This window comes from Portunus trituberculatus, chromosome 35, assembly GCF_017591435.1.
Source record: "Portunus trituberculatus isolate SZX2019 chromosome 35, ASM1759143v1, whole genome shotgun sequence".
Lineage (NCBI taxonomy): Eukaryota > Metazoa > Arthropoda > Malacostraca > Decapoda > Portunidae > Portunus > Portunus trituberculatus.
The window spans coordinates 9,859,746-9,876,506 of NC_059289.1; the positions used below are offsets into that span (position 1 = coordinate 9,859,746).

A 16,761-nucleotide genomic window follows, 5' to 3' on the forward strand; every position below is an offset into this window, starting at 1 on the left:
CCACATGACTGAGCACTGCCTGATCAACACTCATTTGAAGTTCACTGTTCTAGTAAATTTAAAGGTAAACCAACAAAGTGCCCTTGTCATGGTTGAGCATCATCACCAGTGAAGGCTGTCTAGCAGCACAGTATGATCACTTGCTGCTGTATGTGGATGGATGAACGGTGTGTATGCACAATCATGTGGCTGAGGCCTCACAATACACTTCTTATATCAGCATTTGGAAAGAGCTGCACCTCACACATTACCAAGAAATAAAGTAACAATGTTCCAGAGATTCTTGCATCATGCATTATTAGGTCCTAAAAATTTGAGTGTTATGTAATATTTCCATCCTCCCTCATCATGGTGAATTCACATACACAGTCCATGCTGTGGGTACAGGCAGCCTCCTCCACCTATCTACCCAATCCACAGACCTGAGACTATTCTGTTATTTTGAGGTACAATCAGCTCCAGTGTGGGTTTAGCTGTACTAACTGAGTGCACAATGTACTATCAGTGTAGTACTACGCCTCAGGGTATCGCTGAAACATCTCATTAAAAAAATGAGGCCCCACGCACATAGGAAACACTACCTTCAAAATAGAATCAGCACAATAGCGCAGTAACCCCTACCTACAATCACAATAGCGCAGTCACCCCTACCAAAAGGAACCAAACCCCCATACCCGACCTCCCTACATCCCGTTTTCGATCTCTGGGAGGTCCCTCTCCTGATAAGAAGACGCCGTTCCATGTGAAGCGTGAGAACTGAATCTGGCGAAGGATGACCGGGGGAGGAAGCGAAGCAGAGGAAGAGGGCCCCGATCACCCGCACTGGAGCTGCTTCACTCAAAACAGATGTTTTCGAACAATAGTTCGGTAACTCAAACATCGCATTTTGAGGTACAATCAGCTCCAGTGCGGGTTTAGCTGCATCACAAGTGGAGGAAGGATCCGCCGCCAGACTATACTGAAAGGGAAGGGTACTGTAAACCTCTAACCTGGCAGAGTGAGGACGGTCCGAGAGAGCAGCATACCTGGACCGGTGTGTGGAGGACGGTCCGGTAGAGCTGAGGCAACCTTTGGGAGGGGTGAGGTCTGGTCCCGTCAGATGAGCGCAGACCTCCCCCAAAGCTACCATCCCCCCCCCCAAAGTCTGACCCGTCGGGTCGGAGAGGGGGATCCGGGAGAAGTAAGAGGGGCTCTGGAAGTGGCAAAGACTCCTTCTACTGGAGGGTAGGGAAAGGGTCCCGCATCGTTGCCGTGTAAGATGGGGGTGAAGTCCGGACCCGTAGGGTGGCCGACGGGGCGGGATGGTAGCTTTGGGGGAGGTCTGCGCTCATCCGACGGAACCAGACCTCACCCCTCCCAAAGGTTGCCTCAGCTCTACCGGACCGTCCTCCACACACCGGTCCAGGTATGCTGCTCTCTCGGACCGTCCTCACTCTGCCAGGTTAGAGGTTTACAGTACCCTTCCCTTTCAGTATAGTCTGGCGGCGGATCCTTCCTCCACTTGTGATGCAGCTAAACCCGCACTGGAGCTGATTGTACCTCAAAATGCGCTGTTTGAGTTACCGAACTATTGTTCGAAAACATCTGTTTTGAGTGAAGCAGCTCCAGTGCGGGTGATCGGGACCCTCTTCCTCTGCTTCGCTTCCTCCCCCGGTCATCCTTCGCCAGATTCGGTTCTCGCGCTTCACATGGAATGGCGTCTTCTTATCAGGAGAGGGACCTCCCAGAGATCGAAAACGGGATGTAGGGAGGTCGGGTATGGGGGTTTGGTTCCTTTTGGTAGGTGTGACTTCGCTATTGTGATTGTAGGTAGGGGTTACTGCGCTATTGTGCTGATTCTATTTTGAAGGCAGTGTTTCCTATGTGCGTGGGGCCTCATTTTTTTAATGAGATGTTTCAGCGATACCCTGAGGCGTAGTACTACACAGATAGTACATTGTGCACTCAGTTAGTACAGCTAAACCCACACTGGAGCTGCTTCACTCAAAATAGATGTTTTCGAACAATAGTTCGGTAACTCAAACATCGCATTCTCTCTCTCTCTCTCTCTCTCTCTCTCTCTCTCCTGAAGACACATCAGTCTTCATAGGGGCTTCTGGAGGATAATGACAGCTCTCTCATTCAAGCAAACTTGTAAGGTGGATTACAGCACTGAACATCATGCTTATGCTATGAATGATACTGCCTGGAGCAATGCCTGTCATATGAGAGAGAGAGAGAGAGAGAGAGAGAGAGAGAGAGAGAGAGAGAGAGAGAGAGAGAGAGAGAGAGAATCCTTGGTTTTGTTTATTTAATGTTCTGCAAAGTTCTGTATACCAGAGGTCATTCTGTAAAGTGAGAAAGCAGGAGCTGGTGGGTGTCGATGTTTGTGTCACCTGTCTTGGCCACAGCTTTATGCAACACTGCCTACCACTTTGTTTGAGGACTACTATCTTATCTTTGCAAAGTGTCAGTAATCAGGAAGGGTGAGGCATGGAACTTGAATAGTGTACTATATACCACCAGAATTTTCAATTTCTGATGTGTCTTCAAGACTTCTTAGAGACCAATTATTTGCAAAGTACAAGAATCTGTAAAATATAGATAGTTTATGATGATATGATACATAGTTATGTCACTTTAAAATTCAAACTAAATGAAATATTTCTATTCCAATGAATACAAGTATGAACAAGAAATGCTCTCAATGATATAAAAATCAAGAGATGCCTTGAATACAAAGAACATTATTAGACACTGATCACATAATTAATCATTTCTGTCCAGATCAGCCCCACTTGAAAAGAAAATGGTATATCACAGTAAGTTTCCATGTTGCAACCTTGGTCCATGAAATAAGCCTGAGTGAGTAACATAACAATGCCCATTACAGGACACTGCCACTGCCACAGTGAAATATATCAACTTGGCGGTGTTATTGCACTGCACAACAAACACCATAAAACACAGTCATTTGCAGGTCTTTACTGATTTAATCACTCAGGCCAATTATACCTCTCTTGTGTAGGAAGACAGACATTCAAAGATCAACAGAATGCTGCTGATAATACACAGGAACTTGTCTTTCACAGCTGTCTCTTCAGAGGAAGCTCAAAGAAGCACAGCATATCACACACATGCACAAAATATAAAGGATTGCTATAAGTCAATATGTGAACTGTGGGGTGGTTTAAATGCTTCAATGGAATATTACTGAGGTGGTTCAATAAGAACATAACTTTTAATGATTATAATCACATTTGGATAGTACTGGTGGATTGTAGAGGAAGACCATCATTATGCCTTCTAAGCACAAGCAGTTGAGGGAAGACAACAGGACTCCAAACAGAAATCATGGGACTGTGGGAAGTGAGGAAAGACAGGTGGGAATGCTATGTTGTGGCTGCCACTTTGAGTATCATAGCACAGACAAGACATGTTATGCCAATCTCTTTCCATCCAGGTACAGTGATGCATGAAATAAAGAATTTAACAATTAACTGTAATATATTACCTGAAAAATTAACATTACATCTACATAATGTAAAATGTCACTTCATTTAAGGCAAACCAAAGAGATCAAGTAACAAATTTAACTTTGAGTTCAAAAACTTTACATTTTCTTTGGGAAGCTGGATCAGCCAGTCTTGTGGAAGGTTTGCATAGCCATGAATGAGGCCCAGAACCCCTCCCACCACACTGGCATGAACACACACCCCATCCCCTCCCTGCATCACAATCCTAGTGATGTGCTCCTTGAAGTCAAGCTGTTCACTGTTGAGAGCAAACATCAACATCTGTAAGGTTGTTAACACATCACACCTGTGAGAAAACTTTTCATGTTGGTTGTGGAAAGCTGCCAGGAACCTCTCCTTTTCACTTTTGTCTGTCAATGTTTCCTCCACCTTCTGCATTAGCTCCTTGGCAAGACCAGTAACTGGGGCACCTTTTGTTTTCTGTCCCTGAAGCAAAAACACACTCAAACTATTCCAGCACTTCAAAACAATCACACAACATTAGTGCATATTCTGATTTTCATTCTTTTTTATTCAATGTAAATATATTTTTTTGTCACACCTTACAAAATTTTTAAATATTTTTTTGCAATGTCTAGACTTAAACATCAACACACTTTTGACAGTCCTGGTGCTGTACTAACTAGAGAAGTAGTGCAGCTCACCATCTGGTGTTCTCACGGCCAGCAAGTGATTAACAAAATAGCAATCCATTCTTACAGATTCAAACAAACTGTGCCAGTAAAGCTACGCCTCCTTCAAGAATTTCAGTGTTGCCATCTCTCTACTTACAACAGTCAAAGCTCTAAGATCTTGCCTTCATTTTTGGCTTCTCTTGTTTTAAGACTTTTGAAGAATTAATTTAAATACCATTCACAATAAATAATCTCACAAGAAACATATATGAGAGTAAAGTAGGCTAGATATTCTTTACTGTGTTGTGTTTTCAGTGTTACAGAGTATTGCACTGTCAGGATGGCAGGTGTGAAGCATAATGTTAGCTTAGCTACTCAGTCTGCAGATGTATTGGATTGTACAAAGGTTGCAAACATGTGATAGAAATGGTAGTGTGGGCAACAGTGGATTTAGAGACAGAAACATCATTTTTACACAGGGTAATGGGGTACATCTGTCAGAATGTAAGAAAAAAAATTCTACTGTTAGCAATGAAGGATTGAGAACTAATGAGCAATACATATACTGTCACATACCTGCAGGAGTGATGCCACTAACAGTGATAAAAATATGCAAGTGGCCCTCACAACTGGATCAGAATGTGAAGCTTTGCAAATTCTCTCAGCATTCATCTCCACTTCGTGGTGTTTATAGAAACATGGTATTCCTGAAGGAAAAAAATCAATAATATCAATGTGAGATATAAGGCAGAATTGGAGAGTAATTGTGCCTTTCCTAAGCTATAAAACTATATACAGTGGTACTTCAACATACAAATTTAATTCGTTCCGTGATGATCGTTGTATATATATATAAAAAAAAAAAAAAAAAAAAAAACGTATATCAAATTAATTTTTCCCACAGAAATTAATGGAAATAGAATTAATTAATTCTAGTGATACGAATTTGCACCCCAAAAAAATTAACATGCTTTAACTACCAACCAAATATAGATTTAATATAAGATAAATACAATGTTTATTGTATGCATGATATAAATGTACTATAATGTCCAAAATAACAACTTAACCCGCAAAACTCGGGGCACGTCGATAGACGTTCATCACGCAAGACTCGAGACACGTCGATAGACGTTCATCACACAAGACTCGGGCCACGTCGATAGACATTTAGGCATTTTTGGACTTTATTTTGGCTATTTTCTTACCATCTTCTTTGTTTGTGAGCTGGCAACATTCATCAGGAGTAAACATATGCTATACGTCACTGTGTCACCAATTTCCATGATGGATGGTGGTAGTGACTGATTTCACGGTGTTCGATTCCGCCACCTCTCCCGCGTGCCTTACTTCTACACCTCGGGTCTCTCGCCATGTAGCGGAGAGACAACATTTGAATGAGAGTGGTATCAGAAGAACAGGCGACAGAGAGAGAGAGAGAGAGAGAGAGAGAGAGAGAGAGAGAGAGAGAGAGAGAGAGAGAGAGAGAGAGAGAGAGAGAGAGAAATACAAGGGGCCTGTTTTCTATTGCTCTAGCCAAGGCCGCTCAACCCGATCAGATGCAAGGCCACGAACACCGATGATACCACCTCATTCAACCTGTGATATTTTGGTAACCATAGCATCTAGAGACTTCTGGTTTTTTGCATGGCAGAGGAAGAGTTGCTTGTGGGCAGAGCACCATTTGTACTCAGTCATTTATTGAATTTCCAAGTGCAATCAGTATGTGAATACAGGCTATTTTGTGTGTTTCTTGCCAAACCTGCCATGTTAGCATGAGCGAAAACTCCCAACTTGCATTCGTACTTACCAATACTTTGATAGAACTTCATATATGTAGTACAGAGGAGGAATTGGCCTTAATATTGGCATGCCACATGACCTGGAGTTTCTCTTTTAACACCCTATGTGCTTTAAAGGCCCACAGGTTCTCAGAATGATACACCAACAATGGTTTGACTTGGACGCGAGTAGCTGAGTGATCGCTGTGCCACCTACCGATGGCTATGCGTATCTTAAAAATATCTTCTTATTTTGAGACAAATAAAAAAAAATTTCGTCGTATATAAAAAAAATTGTATGTTGGAGCGTTCGTATTTCGAACTATTACTGTATAGTAACTGTAGCACAACAACAAGTTTCTAAAAGATTTTATATGATTAAGGAAAACAATATCTAGTATGAAAAGAGTTAGTCCAGTCAAGTATTCAGCCTCTGCTCCACCAATCACACCTGCTATAGCTTGTCAATGCACAATATGGACTCTACCTAGTACTAGTCAAGAAAAGTTAGCCACCATCTACACCATCAACTAATTCCTCATTACACATGAATGCCTTGAAAAAAATACGAAGGTATCTAATACCCGAGTCACTCACCTAAAACAAGAGATGATGGAAGACACGAGTTGTCTTGGGAATTGGTGAGGTAAATTCCTCTTGACATTTCATCCTTGACTTGTTTATAAACTGTTTGAGCAACTCCATGAGGATTTGCTGAATATCCTTCTGTTGTTATGACCTGAAGCAGGAAATGAAAATTATTTTCTTCAATTACTCAGACTTGATGATATTCAAATCATCACATACTTGTATATTTGTAGTGCACAATTGAGTCCTAATGGAATTCCAATCTTCAACTTAAGGAATTTTTTCACACAGTTCTGTGGCTTGCAGATCACAGGAGTGTTATCAGCTAGTAGTCTAACTCACAGAGGCTTGTGGAAACCTTTACCAAGTGCCAAAGCTTATCAAGTGAAAAGGTGAATGACTGTCACACAATATGTATGCTTGAAATAACACAAAAGACTTCACTATAACACTTCTCACCTTTCATTTGTTTTGTGTTGTCACATACCTGTCAAACTACTGTGGTGTCGTGATGTAAGATTTTGCATTAAAGACCATAAGTTTGTGCAGAAAACATTAAAAAAAAAAAAAAAAAAAAAAAAAAAAGGAAACACACCCAAGGACACAGCTGCTGCAGCGTGAAATGAAAAAAGATCCTCTCATCACTGCCAAGGAACTGAAGGAAGCACACCCTGATGTATTGGGAGGGGTCATACATATAACACTTGAAAAGGGGAATTTAATTATTTCAAATTGTTTAAAACAAACACATTAAAAGAAAAAAAAAAAAAAAAAAAAATATATATATATATATATATATATATATATATATATATATATATATATATATATATATATATATATATATATATATATATATAGTGTGCAGAGAAAAAAATGTAAGATTTTCAACCTATGTCATAAGACTTGTAAATCATATAAATTATGTAAGACATGCAAAAAAATGTAAGACTGGACTGGACAGGTTTGTTGTCACCAGCCTTACACTCAGTGTAGAAAATGAACTATTCTCCTACTGGTTGTGGGCTACACACCACAATAATATTGAAAAGACACACTGATATACATAGTCATGTTAAGTGTAATAATTTTCTATGAAGTCCTGTTCAGTAAAGATATGTTTGGTGATGGCTGACTGTACATAGTTCTTCCTTTCCCTAAAGCTCTAAGCAAGGTTTACGACACTTCCTCATACTAACTCTCTTCATGAATGGTGACAGGAAGTATCCTGGCATGGGGTCCAGGTCTGAAGAGCCATGAATCCTCCACTGGTCCAGCTGACATGCCAGCTCCAGCTCATCCACCACTCCTCCCCACCGCATCATGGACTCCAGAGTCAGCAACTGAAGAGAGAAGGAACAAATTTGGATTTATGGTAAGCTCCCTTCAGATTTTCATGGTTTCTGTACAAGATGGATTTTCAGAAAGAAAGCATCAAGAAAATTCAGAAATTAAGTCAAAATAAAATTCAATAGCAAACTCTAAGCATTGAATACTAAAGGTTCAAAGTATCACACATCGTGAGAGAGAGAGAGAGAGAGAGAGAGAGAGAGAGAGAGAGAGAGAGAGAGAGAGAGAGAGAGAGAGAGAGAGAGAGAGAGATAACACTGCAGGATAGGAAGTGCAGATAAGATCCAAGGAAAGAAACACTAGGAATTTCTAAGGTAAGTCAGAGCAGTAGAAATAATAGGAAAAATTGGGTACACTTGCAAACCAAGATTACCATCTACCATATTTGGGATTCTTTAACCTCAATGTGTCCGTCCATCTGCTCATATTGCACCTTGAAAATATCATATAACTAAAATAAAAAATAAAAAATTCCAAACTTTCATATGTTGGGTTACACAATGGATGAGCTGAGTGACAGAGTCTCAGTCTTCTTAATCTGGAAAAAAGAAAGGCAATGTGAATGGCCGCAAGACTCACCATGATGTCTGTGTTGGAGGACCAGTCGTGTGGGGGAAAATGTGTCCGTAGGTAGTCACTAATTCTGTTTTCTAGGGAGAAGTTTTGTGAGTCATAGAAGAAGTTGCATTCATCAACAGTGAGTCCTTCTGTGTTGAGGGCCATTGCATCACTGATGGCCACACCATACAACAGTCCTAAAATTGATGGATGAAGAAAGACCTGTTGAGTGATGAAAATATTTAAAATCACAATACATTCCTGAATTTGGCAGCATGAACTGGACATATAAAACTCAGAAGTTTCAGATTTGTGTACGTTTCCTCAGAGATGACCACACCTGTCCACTGTGTCATGAGCAACAGATGTTCCAGGTCAGCCCCAACTGGTTTCTCTGCTGGGAGTGTTTAGCTTTTCAATCCCTAAACTCACATAAATAGAATTGAACATTAGATGTTGTAGATATACATTTGATTCATTGGCCCTGAGCAAAGCCCCACTCTATATGATAAAGGGCATATTTTTTAGATGTGTTTTTACCATGTCAACTAAGCTACAAAGTCATTAAAGTAGTCTTTAATATGAGGATATGAAAGGAGGAATATTTGCAAGAAAAGAATGCTCAGCCATTCAGTAATGTATATAACAGAGATAGAGATATCACAGTGACAAGGAACACCTAACAAATTCTTTCTGCTGACTGTATAATATCATGTACATTCATCTTCAATGAATCATGAGCAGAACATCACAAAACCTGTGCATATTTTGATTTAGGAGATGGGTTAAGCGGCATGTGGACAGACTCTCAGGATACAAGAAAAGCAAATCACTAACACTTACACAACGCAGGCTGTAGTATAGTGCTCTAGCACATGTCAACAGTTGTAATGCAGAGTATGTATATGTAAATTCTCTTTAAAGTATGCTTAAGGGTAATTTTGCAGGGATTGTAGAATTAAAAACACACTAAGCAAAAAGAAGAAAAACAATGCAATGTGATCGAGAATGATATGGTAACAAAATTTTTGTAAAAAAATCCACAACGACTGGCACAACAATTCTGAATGCTGCTTGCCAGACTACAATAAACAAACTTGTGAATAAAACAAGACAACAATGCTATAATAATATTTTGGAACCAGTATCAGAATCATGAAATTCCAAAAGCACAGAATGCCAATCTTCAAAGCACACTTGGATTACAGTACACACATTATGTAAAATCATGATGCATGATGATACCTAAGTTCTATCACAGATTTTCTTGGATTCTCAGTTTGTCCAGTTTGTCAATAAGCTAAATAAAATGGCAAAATCATTTGATATCAAGACATGTAAAGTAGAGATCAACTGATATGGATTTTTCAGGGCCGATACCAATACCGATTATTAATAGTCAAGGAGGATGGTAACCAATATTTGGAGCTGATATTCATTTGCTGTATATATATATATATATATATATATATATATATATATATATATATATATATATATATATATATATATATATATATATATATATACACAGTAAAGTCACGGGTTACGTCGGTCTCAAGTTACGTCAAACTCGTAGTTACGTCAGTCCACTATAAGGCAATTTAAGATTAAGAAAATTGAAAATTTATAAATCGTAAAGCGCTGGATTTATTGTTATTGTTGGTGGTTACCCGTCACACCGCCCGCCTCACACTTGAATACAATAGCACCCTGCCTCAGTTCCACCACACCGTCGCCCCTGGCAAGAGTGTTATCCTACTTCTGCATTTACTGACTCAAGTTCTTAGTATCTTGCTCAATGGCACCAAAGAGAAAACTCCTTAGTGACAGCAGTGATGCTAAGAAAAGGAAAACCATTACGCTACAAGAAAAAGAGGACATAATTAAAGACATGAGAAGGGAGGCAGCAGCTGTGTGAGGGAGTGAAGAAGAAAATGGGAAGCCCGTTACCATGACAACGGGGAGGTTGACGACCTTGAGGGTTCGCGCACCCATCACAACAATAACAACTCCAGAGCCTCGCCTGGGCCACACGACACTCGCAGCTCACTTGCACCGTCTGCGCCTGTCTGCTGATCCCTATTGCCCTTTCCTATTGCATTTCCTGCCCCGCTGCCCACGCTTCTACTCCCACCGCACTGCACTACGCTCTCAGCTGTCTGCCCTGGGTATCACAACATTCGACCTGCCCACCCTCCTGGCGGCCTCAGGGCCACCCCTCTCGGCAACCTGCAGTCCTTCGCGTTCGTGGCCCTAATCAACAACAAAAACAAACTTGTGTTTCATATTCCTATATAGTTGTAAATAATATAACAGTATAACCTTTAACTTACCTGAATGACCATAAACAATGATTGGTTGAAAACTCGATAATATGCTTTGAAATATACAGAAACTCGAGTTACGTACAAAATCAACTTACGTCATGTTTCAGGAACGTAACTCTGACGTAAACCGAGACCTTACTGTATATATATATATATATATATATATATATATATATATATATATATATATATATATATATATATATATATATATATATATATATAACATAAACATGTTTTATTTGCCTTATAAGTTTATTAACACGAGAAAATAGAGGGAAAGAATAGGAGGTGTTGGGGGGGGGTGCCGAGTGCAAGGGAGAAATCTTCATAAATTACTGAAAACGTTTCTATGAAATTGCTTGCTACCAACAGATGGCAGCACCGCCACTGTTCTCCAAACTTTAACCAACACCACAACTTCCTCCTTGTATGTTTCTTGTTCTCCACCGTGTGTGTATCTCCACCGTGTGTGTAAGCACTGTGCATGCACAGCTTTCACTGCTGATTGGCTGTTACCGTGGCTCTGCTTGTAACCAATCAGATGGTGCTGTGGGTGGGACAATGCTGGAGACAAAGTAATGATAGCAGACAGAGAGCCAAAATAACACAGTTTTAAATGGATCTCTTATCAGCCGTCAGATTTTTAAAAAGACCGATGCTGATATGCATCAAAATGCTTAATATAAGCGGCGATAATCGGTTGATCCCTAATGTATAGTGTTATACTTATAATGATTTTGTTTTTTCAAGCATAACTGTAATGCAAGACTCACCAAGCAATGAGTCAGTCAGCTGGTCAGGTGTGAGACTTGTGGCACAGGCTGGTGGCATCAATGGACACTTGAGTTTGTTGGTGCGTGACATTCCCTGAGCCTGACGGTATTCCATGCTGGCTGACTCTGGGTTACTGACACTGGCCATCACCTGCACTCCTCTCACCCGAGTGAAGATGCTCACCTTGGCTGTCGGTCTGCAATAAGGAACATCACTCTTCTAACTGCTCGCTGGCTTATGGATTATAGGAAAACTTTGGGACATAACTAAAGAGTTTCATGGTCCACTAAGTACACTATTGAGTGGCTGCACTGCAGTGATATACATTCCAAAGGCTGTGATGTCATAATGAAAAAGTAATTAGTCCTATATATTACTAACAATTACTTATTCTTAAGTAAGGGAATGTTACCTAAAGATTTACTTTTGTTTCTTAGAACAAACTACCATGCAGGTCTTCCACAGAGCATTATAGGAGCTGTCTCCCTGAATTCAGAAAAAAAGAGAGAAAGATGAAGCTCTGGTGCAAGGTGTAATGATCAGACAATAAAAGGAAGTCCACTCAATATTATTATTTGCTGACAATGAGTGATGGGAAGATGTGGCACAGGCAAGTACCAAACCCTCTTGCTAACACTGCCTATCAATTGCCTTCACTGGCAATTAGTACACACATCACCACTTATAAAAAGCATCTTGCCAGAGTTCCCTGTGTTGAACATCACCATGTAATAGCCATGAACACAACAAACATGATGAGTAAGTCTACTTAAGTAATACACCAATAAGCCATAACTTTATAGTGACTGTTCTTGGTGTACAGCTGGCAAAAGGTGTTGCCTGCAACTCATCAACTCCACACACCATTCTATTTTACAGAATTAAAACAAATGTAAATACTTTAAGAAGTAAATAGAGGAAACAAAGTCACTTGAAAACTGACACATTTGGGAAGATGAAACACTGAATCAATATAAAGAAGTCACCAGTACCTTGTTTGCTGTGTGGGCAAATGTCTCTCTCTGAGGAAGTGAAGTGTAGCTTGTGAGCCGGTGTCACAGATTGCTTGTGGTGGGTGGATGAGCTCATTTCCTTGAGTGACTAACACATGGAGCTTGGGACACTCCACCAGACTTCCAGGAAGTGCTCTCAAACAATTGTTCGATATGTTTAGTTTTTCAAGCTGAGAGAAGTTAAGCCATTCAGAAAAAAAATAATAATATAAGAAATAATTGTGCACACATATACATACAAGGCACTACAAATACCGAGAGAGAAAATGATGTGAGGATATTGCAGAGTTTCACTGGACTATCGCTATATCTACATACAGTATTACAGTGTATGTACACATGAAAGGCATGATTTGTGCTTCTGCATTTATGTGTGTAGCTTATATAACCCCCACTAGAAGTTTAAATGAGTCTTTACATTACAGTCTACACATAAGCTATGGAGGCAACTTTTAAGACAAAACTAATAGTTGTTATTATGTATTTCATGATTGAATGGTGAATTGCATTATCATAAAAATTGCTAAATGAATATTGCTTTGACATGTTTTCATGTGGTATTGCAACATTACAATTAGACTGACCACAGAGATCAACTAACATCCCATTAAAACTGCAGCCATAACTGCTCCATCTAACCATGATGTCACACAAGCCACATCCATAATATCAATAGAGTGCAGTTAAAATTTACAATAAAATTTTCACTAATCTACACTTACACTTGTGAGTTTTGCCAAGGCAACTGGGAGCTCAGTAATATTGTTATTGGCAAGGTTGAGGGTGTGCAGCTTTTCTAAGCCTGTGAGAGCCTCAGGCACCACCCTGAATCTGTTGTAGGAGAGGTCAAGTACTCGCAGGTGAAGCAGGAGGCTGAAGGAATGTGGCAGAGAGGTGATCTGATTGTGGCTCAAGTTAAGAAACTTCAGGTGTGGGACATGAAGACTCAGCTCCTCAGGAATCTGAAACATGAAAGAAATAATTATATGTAGCTCTAGTGATAACTTTTATGCAGAAATATGGAGAGAGAGAGAGAGAGAGAGAGAGAGAGAGAGAGAGAGAGAGATTAGACATTCATATGCAGCAAAACTATATGCAATGCTTTGTGGAAATTAATAAATTAAAGTACAAGAGTACTGATAACCAAGTGATAGCACATAAGACAATACTGAAAGCTATGACTCAGCTCTTTTGTTCCTGAAATATTCTGGATTACTTTTGAGAAAATATATGAGTCAAGATAACCAAGTGATAAGAACTTGAGAACATATGGGAAGCAGCAACTCAACTGTTTTGCTCCTCAAACATCCCCTATTATTTATGCTAGTATTCCACTAAAAATTATATGTTAACCTCATTTTGTCCTCCTCAGCCATTTACATATATCACCATCAAGTAAGAAAGTGTCTGACGATTTCTGTACTCACTTCACTGATAAAGTTGAAGCTGGCATTGACACTCTCATACATAGAGACTGTGTTGTAGTAGATCTCCCAGGGCAGAGCCAACAGACACCCTTCAATAAACTCTCCTGAAGTGTGCTGAAACGAAGGAAAAACAGGATGGTGCAAAATATCTCTGCTGGTGAATACAAATCCCTACCACTCCTCACATCAAGATTCCACGTATGCTTCCACATTTCAAGTATGCATTACCTCTTTCATTTCTGTTCCTCCACTCACAGATCTTCTGTTTCAGTGTATCATTCCTTTTATCTACAGTATTCTGGAGACTCTTTCTTTCTCTCCTTGTGTGGAATAACTATAACAGAGGTCTTCTCTGTACCGCCATTCAAATTTTAGAATTATTTAACATTACTTGCATCTTCAATTTCTTCTCACAAAATTAAGGCTTTGTTAAATTTGTTTGAATTAAAAGGATCCTTTACTTAATTACCTCACTTTCTGTGGTCAAAATTCTTTAAGGAGCTATGTTTCATCTCAACCACTTCACATTTTATTTCTTCATACTAGACCTTTTACACACTTTCAGTATTTTTGGATTTTAATTATCACAAACCTTATTTTCTGAATGGCTCACCTTAACATACTGTTTGGGGGTCAGCTTGAAGGACAAATTCAAGCTGCGGTTGCCTTTGGCCTCCTCAGCAGCTTCCTTCACAGAGGAGTTACCCATTTTCTTTGTTTGTTGCTGATACCAATTTGGCTGTAGAAGCAAATTAAAATCATCTTTTCATTCATAATCTAGCACATGAAACACTTCCTACTGGACCACATGCACCACTACTACATGCATGACCATAGCCTGGCACCAACAAATCAAGTCATATCAAGAACCACAACAACAAAAAAGACATACAACAAACAGTTCATCAGCACCCCAACACAATACAACCTCAAACACTGTTAGAATCACATCAGCACACCAGCACTCAGCTGTCACCACCACAGCAGCATACTCAACTGTTACTACCACAGTAGCACACTCAGCTGTTGCTGCCACAGCAGCACACTCAGCTGTCACCACCACAGCAACATACTAAGCTGTCACCATCACAGCAGCACACTCAGCTGTCATCACCACAGCAGCACACTCTGCTGTCACCACCACAGCAACACAGTAGCACACTCAGCTGTCACCACCACAACAGCACAGTAGCACTCTCAGCTGTCACCACCACAGCAACACAGCAGCACACTCAGCTGTCACCACTACAGCAGCACAGTAGCCCTCTCAGCTGTCACTAGCACAGCAACAAGGCAGCACTCTCAGCTGTCACCACCACAGCAACACACTCAGCTGTCACCACCACAGCAGCACACTCATCTGTCACCACCAAAGCAACACACTCAGCTGTCACCACCATAGCAGCACACTCAGCTGTCACCACCACAGCAGCACACTCAGCTGTCACCACCAAAGCAACACAGCAGGAAACTAAGTTGTTATCACCACAGCAACACAGCAGCACACTCACCTGTCACAACTACAGCGACACACTCAGCTGTCACCACCACAGCAACACGCTCAGCTATCACTACCACATCAACACACTCAGCTGTCACCACCACAGCAACACACTCAGCTGTCACCACCACAGCAACACACTCAGCTGTCACCACCACAGAAACACTCTCAGCTGTCACCACCACAACAACACACTCAGCTGTCACCACCACAGCAACACACTCAGCTGTCACCACCACAACAACATAGCAGCACTCTCAGTTGTCACCACCACATCAACACATCAGCTGTCACAACCACAGCAACACACTCAGCTGTTACCATGCACCACAACAACACAGCAGCAGTCTCAGCTGTCACCACCACAGCAACACAGCACTCAGCTGTCACCATCACAGCAACACAGCACTCAGCTGTCACCACCACAGCAGCACTCGGCTGTCACCACCACAGCAACACAGCTGTCACCACCACAACAACACACTCAGCTGTTACCACCACAACACCAAATACTCAGCTGTCACCACCACTGCAAACACTCAGCTAACTGTTAGCACCACAAACACTCAGCTTTCACCACCACAGCACCACACTCAACTGTCACTACACAGTATACTTGGCGAACACTCAGCTGTCACTACCACAGCATGAAACACTCAGTTGTCACCACCATATCACCAAACACTCTGCTAACAGTGACCACCACAGCACCAAACACTCGGGTAACTGTCACCACCACAGCACCAAACACTCCGCTAACGGTCACCAACACAGCACCAAACACTCAGGTAACTGTCACCACCACAGCACCAAACACTCGGCTGTAACCACCACTAGGTAAACGCTCATCTGTCACCACACATCACTCGGTAGGTAAACACTCGCTGTCACCACCACAGAACCACAGCTGACAAGTTGATGTCTGTAACAATGCATCAACACATTTAATATTGATGTTCATGTAACAACCTTATATCGTCAACATTTATTTTCCCTGAGTCGTGCGTAATGTATTTCCCTGTCCGTGTCCAGCCTCAGGACGTGTTCCTTCACTGTAGAGTTGTTCCTAATACTTCCTATGGTCTCGAGTCTCGACTCCCGGGACGGCTCTTCTTAATTTGGTAATAGTTATCCTGTTATTTCCATGTAAACAAAGTAGAATATTGTAATATATATCTTTTCTTTGCATTACGTTGTTCTATTTATTTATCTGTTTTTTTTATTCCAGCTTGTAAAACATATCTACGAGTCATAAATTATTAATGTTAAGTTACGTGACACAACACAAACACACAGAAATAACACTG

At 40.8% G+C, this 16,761-nt stretch overlaps 1 protein-coding gene across 3 annotated transcripts; it reads right to left on the reverse strand.

Annotated features, from left to right (window-relative positions):
- Positions 1–3,226: 3,226 nt before the first annotated feature.
- Positions 3,227–16,741, reverse strand: LOC123512978. Of its 3 annotated transcripts, none has more exons than XM_045269733.1 (11): positions 16,424–16,741; positions 14,567–14,692; positions 13,954–14,067; positions 13,249–13,488; positions 12,506–12,696; positions 11,513–11,709; positions 8,428–8,603; positions 7,698–7,841; positions 6,508–6,649; positions 4,706–4,836; positions 3,227–3,941 (listed from the first exon to the last, which is right to left on the reverse strand). In XM_045269733.1, the coding sequence occupies exons 2-11, from the start codon at positions 14,660–14,662 to the stop codon at positions 3,540–3,542; spliced, it is 1,833 nt and encodes a 610-aa protein (XP_045125668.1). In that variant the 5' UTR covers positions 14,663–14,692; positions 16,424–16,741; the 3' UTR covers positions 3,227–3,539. The 3 variants fall into 3 exon arrangements, with proteins under 3 accessions (XP_045125668.1, XP_045125667.1, XP_045125669.1); XM_045269732.1 differs by lacking the exon at positions 16,424–16,741 and adding an exon at positions 16,286–16,304; XM_045269734.1 differs by lacking the exon at positions 16,424–16,741 and adding an exon at positions 15,465–16,279.
- Between the last annotated feature and the right edge of the window lie 20 nt (positions 16,742–16,761).